The sequence below is a fragment of the Oryza brachyantha genome, chromosome 3, assembly GCF_000231095.2.
Source record: "Oryza brachyantha chromosome 3, ObraRS2, whole genome shotgun sequence".
NCBI lineage: Eukaryota > Viridiplantae > Streptophyta > Magnoliopsida > Poales > Poaceae > Oryza > Oryza brachyantha.
In genome coordinates this window covers 28,490,999-28,501,542 of record NC_023165.2, presented here as the reverse complement: position 1 = coordinate 28,501,542, position 10,544 = coordinate 28,490,999, and the positions used below count along the sequence as shown (strand labels likewise).

Genomic DNA, 10,544 nt, shown 5'->3' with positions numbered 1-10,544 from the left:
AAGAATCCATCTATAAATACAATTTGGAAAGATCTAAAATTTCAATTAAAAATTAGAAAAAATTAAGAGAAAAAGTAAATATACAAATACAATTTAGAAGTATGTAAAATTTGAATTATAAATTAAATATTATATAGAAAAGAGTTTAAATTTGAATTAACAATTAAAAAGTAATTATTATCAAGATAATAGACCATATATAGCTACAATTTATAACGATGTTAGCCGCGCAATACGCGGGGCAACCGTACTATTTTGAAGAAGAGAACGGACTAAATCTAACTGAGTAAGGCAGTGCTTGGTTAATTACGGAAAACCGTTGCTAATGTGTTTAACATTAACGTTAAAAAAATGTGTGTTTGACCTCTTTTACCAACAAAGACTTGTTATTGCTATGCAAAGATACTTGTTCCTTCTTGTTTCTGATCTTTTCTGGTATGACCGTAAAAGGCATCATTTGGAGTTGCGGTGAGTTGTTGTCAAGGACACGAAGGTACAATATTGCACCTATTATTTATGGCATCACAAAATCCAAGTTATACACTCATATCCTAAAATTGATTTATACCATAGACAACATCACAACACTATCCAATTCCAGCTGCGTGTAGACTGCTGATATTCTGACCAATTCTGGCACCTAAATCTTTACCAATCACACCATGACATCACAGAATGTTCGTCCCGTCTGAACATGGGATTCAACAGCCCAGATGTGAACAATTCCACCAATATGACTTCAATTAAAAAGTTGCGTTTCCGGAACCAATACATTCATATCATCATAGTTCATACGATTATACAACTATACATAACACAATTATTACCATATCCTCTAATCAAATCAGCAATTAAAGAGTTAGGAGGCGACATTATAGCAACCTGCAGGTCGTCGGAGCACGCCCGTTGACCTAGCTCCAAGACAGCAACATCAACCTCAGCAAGGCTCGTGGCATTGAAAAACACGGAGGAGTCCTGATATTTATGCATCCAAAGGAAAACGATGAAGCAATAATCAGATCAAGAATCCTCATTTTTTCGATCTTCTTGCCATGGAATTGCCTGCAGCCAAGAGGCAGTTCAGCACCACCAGCCAGGGCAAAGAAGTTTCAGGGATCAGTGCTTACAGTCCTTACCACCAGAGATACCAATCGTGTCCTCCTGAGGTCTACCGTCGTCAGGCTTCTTCTTACAGCGTTCCATCTTCGGAGCTGAGCAGGAGCTCGGTTCGCAGCAGCGGCTCGTTCAAGGCTGCGGCGCAGAGTCTGGCCGGAGTTTTCAGTTCTTGCTTCGTGCCCCGGAAGTCCAGAGCTGATGCAGAATTCGAGATTTCTCAGACGACGATTTCTCAGGGGAGCAGAAGTACAGGTTACCATGTCTCCGTTGATTCAGGTAGGATTTGATCCTTTCTTGTGTAATTTGGCCAGCAATTTTGCCCTCCGGTGTCTTCCAACCAGTATTTCATTAGCAATTCTTCAGTAGTTCTTTGCTGTTGTAGATTAGCTGTATTTAGGTCGCCTGTTAAAGGGAAATATCAAACAGCAAAGAATCAGTGTGCAAAATTGAAGATCTACTTTGGTTTTAGCACCAAATAAACATTTAAAATCCCCACATCTGAAACTCAGAATGGACTAATGACAATTTTTTTTTGTGGGGCAGCCCAGACTGGGCTTAACCGATTTTCATTAAGGTTAGAAGCATGTACAGTGACTAATGACAAATTTAAGTGCAGCAGGGACAGGGTATCCCCAAGAAAGTACAGAGCTCACTGTTGCAGAAATATTTAAGGCAACCTCAAACTTCAGTGACAAGAACATGATTAGGCAGGGGAGTCATAGCAGCATGTACAGAGGGAAACTCAGGGATGGATCTGAAATTGCCATCAAATGTGCCAGAAAGGTATGTAAACAAAAAGGAACAAGCATATTTGGCAAAATGTTCATTTAGTATGTAAGTTGGAGTAATACACTGGCACTAACTATTTCTTCTGTTGCAGCAGTTAAATAGTCAGTATGTATCACCTGAGCTTAGGAGAGAGCTTGAAATCCTTCAGAAAATTGATCACAAGAATCTAGTGAGGTTCCTAGGATTCTTCGAGCGTGAAGATGAGAGTCTGACCGTCGTTGAGTATGTCAGCAATGGTTCCTTAAGGGAACACTTGGATGGTACGTATTGCCCCTAATCATCCCACTGGTGATTCTAGTTTATCGAACTAAATTACAACACCAATCAAAACTCTATTCTGCATTAGTAATACTATTACTATCTATTCGGATTAAAACTCTATCTACTAAAAGGAATTGATCAGGATTTGTGCAATGCAACACACTGCAGAATCATGTGGAAATGGTTTAGAACTTGCGCAGCGGCTCAACGTCGCGATCGACGTAGCTCATGCTATCACATACCTGCACGAATTCAAAGGTAAGAAACATATATTATTCTCTGAAATTTTGATGTGGTTTCAGTCTTCAGAAGAAAAAGAAAACGAAGATGATATGAGCAGTGTTGCTTATCTGATCACACACTGAAGAAGTGGAAGTCTCAAGTCTGAACTGAAACCCACCGTTTGCAGAGCAGCCGATCATCCACCGGAACGTCAGATCGTCGAACGTGATGCTGACAGACACGCTGACGGCGAAGCTGGGCGGCGTCGGGCTCGCGCGGATGGCCGGCGGCGAGAGCTCGGAGTCGGAGGACACGCAGGGGAAGAGCGCCGCCGGGTACGTGGACCCGGAGTACCTGAGCACGTACGAGCTCACCGACAAGAGCGACGTCTACTCCTTCGGCGTCCTCCTCGTCGAGCTCGTCACCGGCCGCCCTCCCATCGAGCGCCGCCGCGACCTCGACCCCCGCCCCACCACGAAATGGGTAAGAAACGGATCGATCGCACACCATCACATCTGACAACGGAAACTCACACGATGCGATGCCATGCGATGCAGGCGTTGCAGAGGTTCAGAGGAGGGGAGGTGGTGGTGGCCATGGACCCCAGGATCAGGAGGAGCCCGGCGTCCGTGGCGACGGTGGAGAAAGTAATGGAGCTGGCCGAGCAGTGCGTCGCGGCGGCGAGGAAGGGCCGGCCGTCGATGCGGCGGTGCACCGAGGCGCTGTGGTCCATCCGGAGGGAATTCCACCGCCGGCAGGACGCGCCCGCCGCCGTCGCCGCCGCCCCGAGCCAAGACAAGAGCTCCGATTGGGTTAAGGTAGTTTAGCATGCACCGACGTGAATCGAATCCTACGTTTTGATATGCAACCTTAGTTGAGATTAGTTGGAAGCCATATGCTTTGTGAATACAACTATGGTATTGGGGTTAACAATCTTTCTTTACAAGGAAGGTAGAAAGATTGTGTTGTACTAAGTTTGAGTATTATATATGTACTTCTATTTATTTGTAATTTGTAGAGTTGTCTTGAATATGATGTGATGAAAATTCATCACCCCACCTTTTTCGCTTTCGCTTATAGAGCTAAATTTTAAATTTGAGACTTTAAATTTAAAGTTAATTTTAAAGCATTTTTTAGTTTATTTTTCAGCTTAACCTTTAAATAACTGAGAATAAGTATATAAAAGTTTTATCATATTTTTTTAAATATACCGTTTAGCTCATTCGTGAGAATGCCTGCGTTGCTGGATGCATCATGTATTAGTATGTTCTATGATCTCAGTCAGGTTGAGTTCAATCATAATTCACAATCATAGAGCTGATCACTGTCAATTAATACATAGCAGTACAGCATACAACCTCCCAGGGGTAAGGTTGGTGGTGCAAGAAAGATGCATGACATTCTCAAAATGTTGAACTGGGGTGACCCCTTCCAGGGTTAGCAGCTGCCAGTAGGCCAGTTCCTTGTGTAACATCATAAGTTAGAAAACAATCTCAAGTATGACAAAATTCTTTTTCTGTTTCCCGGACTAGCTAACTGATGGGGTGCAGCACCGTGAGGGTTTTCCTGTGCAGATTGAGTGAGCATTGAGCTCCCCAAGGTAGTATGATGTGGACAAGCTCCTCCATGGGTGATTTGATATCCTGCTACTCTCCTTTTCTGCTTCTATGAGGATCTGAGTTTCACTATGCAAATTGCTAGATGCTAATCAATGTTCCTTGAGAATGATGGTAACGGGGCGCCTTCTTGAGGCCGCAGGATGACAAGAACGCTAAACATCCCAAGCATTGGCAGGAGCACGAGCCATTTCAGCAGCTTGTAGTAATGCATGTGAAAGGTGATCGAGAACTCGTCTGAGAAGTAAAAGCCGTTTTTGTCAACCATCTCCACAAGCACAGTTCCTGTGGTTCTAACAGGAACTGTGGGAAGCTTCATCCGCTGCTTGCCTGGTTCATTATAAATCGCATTGACCACGATGCGCCTTTCTCCCTGATAATTCCCAGGGACAAGTAGAGTTACCTGAAATCCAACAGTAGTGAATGTAGTGGAAGTTAGCAAAAAAAACATTTGGAATATCCATCAGACAATTATTCAAGTTGATAGAATCTACCGTCACGTTATAAGGAGCTTGGTTCCCAGAAGGAACCCTGTACTTGTCAATAATCTCAAACTCTACCCAGAAATGCTTGCCCTCTTCGTCACGGAAAGTTCTGGAACCATGTTTAACATAAATCCCTTCACGGCTGTACCGATATGCAGCATTGTTCCTTCCCTGGCTTGATGATCTCCATTCCTACCATCAATGTAGAAGAAATTATATCGTTACCTTATTATCAGCAGTACGTCCACTATCTTATTTAAACATCCATGAACAAATAAAAGGTTTAAAGGAAATATGCAACTCTGAACCAAACCATATTAGACATAAGCTGCGAGGGTTCACCAAAAGATCTACCCACGTGAGTTAAATTATTGACATAACATAAACATATTGCATACCTTTAGTGGATGGTGCGGAGAGGGAGTGGAGAAGCAGAAGACATTGCCATTCATAGTAGTAACAACAAGATCAAGGTCATCTCCACCATCCACATTATCAGCCAAAACCATAGTGTACCTGTCAATATGCAAAGTGAGCTAGTTTGCTGAATCCAGAAATGGTACAGACATCTTGCAAAGCAGAGAAGAAATGTCATACGAAGTCTCTCCAATGTCAACAACATCTGCACAGCCACTCGAGCCCTCAATCAAATACAGGTAACCATCGAAAGATGTAGTAGCAAGGGTGAGGCCTTTTGACTTTTCATCACGTTTGCTCATGTCAAGCAACAGGACAGGACTCATGATCCTTCCATATGTTCTATATGGGAAAGGATGAATTGCTGAGCCATCCTTCCCACTAAGAACATATATTTTTCCTGACACGGTTGGGACCACAACATCGGTGTGACCATCTCCATTGACATCACCAACAGTAGGGCGCTGTCATCATATGACAATAGCAAATCAGAGGGCATATAAAAGTATAACTTAAATAAAACTAAATGTACCAGTGCAAGTAAATGATAACCCTAAACCAAATTATGATAGTCTGAATCAGTTAGTGAAAAGTAATAGAAGAGAACAATTGTACAATCTGACAAGGAAGATTCCACATATTCTACAAGCAAGCAGCTTCAGCACATGTAGCAAGTTCAGTCTAAGAATCTTTGCATACAGATAGACAACCAATTGTGTATACACAATCAATTAGAACCTACGAAAGAAATGGGTTGAACTTGCCTGTGGAATAAGACTCTTAAGATGCACCTCCCAGATTTCTTCTCCCTCCGCAGTCCATGCTGCTACATTGCCATGCACATCAGCAGTGACCATCTCAATTTTCCCATCATCATTGATGTCTGCTGCAATGACTGGTGCATGAATCTCCGCCATCTCAAGCGGGAACTTGTTCCTAACCTTACCTAGATTGACAAAATCAAACAGAACTAATGGTGAGAATTAGTCTGCGAAGACTTTCAGTGAACATGTCCTAATTGTCCAAAACAAAGCAAAGAAAATCATGGTGAAACATATTGTTGCTTTTAAACCAACATATTTTGTTATTTCACTCAAGAAACTCTATGCTACAGGATCTAGATATACACAAAATATGGAACACAATAATTCAGCTTAAAGCTGCTTATCGATTAAGAATTGATATTACGAAGTTAAGAATTTACCATGATGATCGAGAACATAAAACAAGCCATAGGAAGTTCCAACAAGAATATCCAAATTTCCATCACCATCCAAATCAACCACAGTAGGAGAAGAATATGCATGTGCGGTGAAATTTCCACTGTCAGTACTCAAATCGAGGTCTGCAGTCCATTTAACTTGTCTTGAGTCAAGGTTAAAAACAACTATACTGCTTGCAATATATTTGCCAATATCAATCCCTCCTAACTCCTTCATATGTTCTGGGTTATCATAATACCTGCCAGTAAAAGACGAAGTTACTAGTGACTAGGTACACCAACACAATAACAGAGACATTAAATCATGATGTCATATAGTGGTTGCAAGTTTTGCCTTGAGAAAGCATGGCAATCATGAGTAAAAGATAGAAGAGCAATTACAAGCAAACACCTAGCATCAGCATATTTTGATTCATCGTTGGAACTAACTGAGAATGGTAACAAAGCATTACTATCAACCAACACCCAAAATCAGGGAGAATAGAAGGATTCTAAATGTTTTTATCTAGAACTACATAATGACGCATGCTGCCCTAGGATAACATAAATAACCAGTATCTTTTATTATGTTCAGCGGTTATTCCTTTAGAGGTTTTGATCATCCAGATATAAGCAACATGCCACAATGCATTGGTAGCAGAGAAACAAGACTTACTCGCGGTCAAAGTAGTAGGATACAGCAATCACCATTTCTTGTATGCCATCCCTGTCAATATCTGCAATCACCTGCAGTGAGAAATAACTCAAGACCATCTAAAGAATAAACAGGAAAAAAATAACCAAAATGAAACCAAAGGTGCACTCACTGGAGTGGACAAGATGTGAGCATCTATGCTCACATAATCTTCTGCCTTTTCATGTTGTTGTTCTGTCCAGTCCTCATCTCCCCACATGGCATCATCGACGTAGTCATCATAATCATAGTTGTACTCATCAGGCAGATCTTCTGCATCCCGGAACAAATTAAATGATGCATCAGCATCAGCCTCTAGAGGCTCGCTATTTTCGACAGTAGCTGCTTTTTCTGTTCCAGCATCGCTTGCGTGAGTTTCCGAGTTTCCCCTTTGATCACTTTTATCATCTGCTTGAAGCAACCTTCTCTGAGCATGTGATGCATTCTCTGTCGCAGTACTTACACTAGAGTTGTTCCCAGCATCTGTGCTGTTTGGATTGTTTAACAGCTCTATATTCTCCTGTCCTTGGTTAGAATCAGGTTTATTTTCAGTCGATTCTCCCTTAGAGGCATCTTTCATGGATTCAGCTCCTTGTGTTGTTGGGTCAGTTGTACCCCCTACAGTGATAAACAAATAACACTACTATAAATCTATAATGCATCTTCATGCATGGTCTTATATACTACACACACAGTATGTATCGTCCATTGTTAAAATCAAGTAGGAGAATGGTCACTCAGTGCATGAAACACATTTTTTTCCTTTAAAGCATATTCCATCCTCTGATTGGTAACAGATAATATTAGCTATAATATCCAGGAAATCCACTGTATGTTCAACAAACATCAATATTGGAGTTAATGATCCTAAACTACTATATAGCCTAAGTAGTGCGCACTGTGCAAACCTTCAAGGTAGAGCCTGTCAGACTATAGTAACTAGATAATAAGCATTGCAGTCCTAATATTAAAGAAAAAAAGATGAAAAGGAGGGATTTCTTACAATTGAACAGTGCAATGATGGCTAATAGCCTAAGATAACTTACGTGACTGGGCTTCCTTAGAAGATTCATTGGCAACTGGATTGTCCTGAATATTCAGGTGAGCTTCCTCAGAAGCAGCTTTCTTTGCAATTGAACTGTCATGAACATCTGGATGGGAGCGGTCAACAGGATCAGGGTTCAACCCAACATACCAATCTTTGCGTACCTTCCTACGAGGTACTTCAAGCTTGTCCATCATCATATAACCTGATACTCTACATAACAAACAGATAAATTCCCATGTCAAAAATACAAGTTTTCATGTTCAATGAAAACAAAGATATATACTAATTTCCTTACCTGAAGAAATTGACTACACCATTGTAAGTTGCCAAAACTATTTCCCTTGTCCCATCCTTGTCAATATCATACAGAAGCGGACTTGAATGAACATTTGACTGGTGAAATGCAGGCCACCCTGGATTTAATTTTGTGACAATATAGCAAACTTTAGATCATAAAGTTATTTCAACTCTTTCAGGACCTAAAAATATGATAGCACATCTTAGAACTATTCATTCAGTCGATACTCTTGCAGAATCTGTAGCAAAGAACTCAGTATGACCACTATTAAAATGCCAATTGGTAATGTGAAACCACACCTGGCAATTTGTCCCCATCAGAGCCTTCAAGAACTTCCAGGTAATGAACAAATGATGGCACCACTACTTCCAACTTTCCATCGCTGATACACCAAAAGATGAACATTAAAGTGTGCCCAAAGCAGCACAATGAAGGCACTAGGGAAACAGCAAGAAAAAGAAAAGCATGCATCCACATTTAAAATCTAGAGTACTCAGTTTATGGCAAGTATCAGTAGTTCAAAACACAAAATCATAGAGGAAACATGTACTCAGTTTATGGTAATGTTGTACTCATTTGATTTTGCACATAATCTGTAGTAATTAACAGAGTAGCAAAAGATTTATTCAGAAGTGAGTGCCATTCCAGATCATGAACAATAAATTTATCTCTAAACAAGTAAATAGTGATGGAAACATTAATTAAAACAGCACAAGATATGAAAAGGATATCTGACAAAGATTAACATGTCATAAGGACAAAAGAGGCCAAATCATTTGTCACGATCTTTTACCTGTTGATATCAGCAATCAACGGAGTTGCATAAATGCTGGAACTAACTTCAGTCTGCCATCTCAGTTCTACATTTTTTGGACATTTGGTCTTCGATAAAGCGTCTTCATCACTACAAAGATGTTATAGCTATTACACTGAAGAATTATACTTCAATCCATACAGATGACCAACATTATTGGTCTAGATAACTTTCAAAGGTGTGTCTCTATAATAGTCAGATCTTTCATACTCCTCATGAACAAAATGAAACTAGTAGCACGGTAAAAACATTGCAATTTAAGAAGTGCTTTGCTGTGAGAAACCACCATGCTACAGTACAACGATTCGATGATCCACATTGTAATGTAACAGTCCAATCTCTTAACTCTTTTTGCAGACAAAACATCAATAAGAAATTATATTTAACATGCGTTTCAAATCTCGAAATAATTATGACATAAAATGAGCTAATTTCTTTGGGTAATCCCTGATACAGCAATGCTCGAATGGAGTAGAAGTTAAGCAGTAAATATTTTCCAACCAAGGAATTTCTAGTGTAGCAGTGGTTTAACAGATTTTGCACATCGTGTCACTCTGAGCATAATGGAACAATAATACAGAGATCATAAGCTGTTTAAGGTCACCCAGCTAGTACGAAATTGCGAGGTCCAGTCCCAAAGGATCTAGCAGCAGCTCCAAATCTAAAGCGACGGACGAGACAACGTGAGGAGAGGAAGCACGCGGTACTCACAGATGGGGGTACCCAAGCAGGTCGTCGGTGGCCTCGCGCTGCCGGAACTTGTTCGCCTTCTCCTCCTCCGCCGCGGCGGCGGCGGCCACGAGGAGGGCGCATACCGCCGCGAAGGCGAGGAGGGGACGCATCTGAGTGCAAAAACGCTAGACCTGAGGCCCGTTCGTGACGCGCCGCGCCGCGCGGTGGCCCGCCACGGGGGAGGGCGGCGGCGGTGGAGCGGGGAGGGGGGGGGGAGGGAGATCTCCCGGCGGTAGGAGGTTCGGCTCGTCGGGTGGGGAAACCGAAATGCAGAAGAGACGAGGGGTTTTCTGTGAAAGCGCAGATCAGATCGTCTCGGCGCTCACTGACGAGTGGGTCCAGAATGACGTGCTTACATGTGGGTCCAGATCGGCAATCAGGCAGACCTGGCCGGGCTAGGGGCGACTCGAGCCAATGGAGTATGGACTCGGTGACTGTAGCACAACATCAATTCATCTCTCTTTTTTTTCCATTTTCTTTATAGGGTTATCTTTTGCCTTTGGGTTTAGGTTATAATCAAAATTTTAAATTTTAAATTTGGAGTTGATTTTAAAGTTTTTTACAGAAATTTATTTTCTAGCTTTGTTCTATGTCGTTATGACCACGTATAAACAGTTTTTATCTGTAAATTATTTTTCGTTTGTAAATATGTCGTTTGGACTTTTTTTCTAAATACCCTAAATATGACCCTGTTAGGATTTTATGGTGTCCTGAGAAACCGTTTTGTTTTGTCGTAGTTTGACACATTACATTTCGGTTACATCACAGTCCACTAAAAAGGTGTATTACAGTTTAATCGTGTCACATAGATCCATGAATTATACACTTATTTTTTCATAGTTTTACACTAT

At 41.3% G+C, this 10,544-nt stretch overlaps 2 protein-coding genes across 5 annotated transcripts; one reads left to right on the top strand and one right to left on the bottom strand.

The window, feature by feature from the left end:
• Nucleotides 1–949: 949 nt before the first annotated feature.
• On the top strand, nt 950–3,489 carry LOC102715927 (calmodulin-binding receptor-like cytoplasmic kinase 2). 4 transcript variants are annotated; one of them, XM_006650761.3, is made up of 6 exons: nt 950–1,392; nt 1,733–1,899; nt 2,000–2,165; nt 2,335–2,424; nt 2,576–2,871; nt 2,946–3,489. In XM_006650761.3, exons 1-6 carry the CDS (start codon nt 1,053–1,055, stop codon nt 3,213–3,215), a joined length of 1,329 nt encoding a protein of 442 aa, XP_006650824.1. In that variant the 5' UTR covers nt 950–1,052; the 3' UTR covers nt 3,216–3,489. The 4 variants fall into 4 exon arrangements, with proteins under 4 accessions (XP_006650824.1, XP_006650825.1, XP_015690743.1 ...); XM_006650762.3 differs by having other exon boundaries at nt 980–1,392; nt 1,736–1,899; XM_015835257.2 differs by having other exon boundaries at nt 980–1,392; nt 1,736–1,899; nt 1,997–2,165.
• A 185-nt stretch (nt 3,490–3,674) lies between these two features.
• LOC102717055 (protein DEFECTIVE IN EXINE FORMATION 1) lies at nt 3,675–9,891 on the bottom strand. The gene is made up of 13 exons (XM_006651914.3): nt 9,673–9,891; nt 8,941–9,051; nt 8,447–8,529; nt 8,145–8,262; nt 7,848–8,059; nt 6,935–7,419; nt 6,784–6,854; nt 6,111–6,367; nt 5,671–5,852; nt 5,087–5,370; nt 4,888–5,005; nt 4,499–4,681; nt 3,675–4,407 (listed from the first exon to the last, which is right to left on the bottom strand). The coding sequence occupies exons 1-13, from the start codon at nt 9,801–9,803 to the stop codon at nt 4,093–4,095; spliced, it is 2,550 nt and encodes an 849-aa protein (XP_006651977.2). The 5' UTR covers nt 9,804–9,891; the 3' UTR covers nt 3,675–4,092.
• Nucleotides 9,892–10,544: the final 653 nt, after the last annotated feature.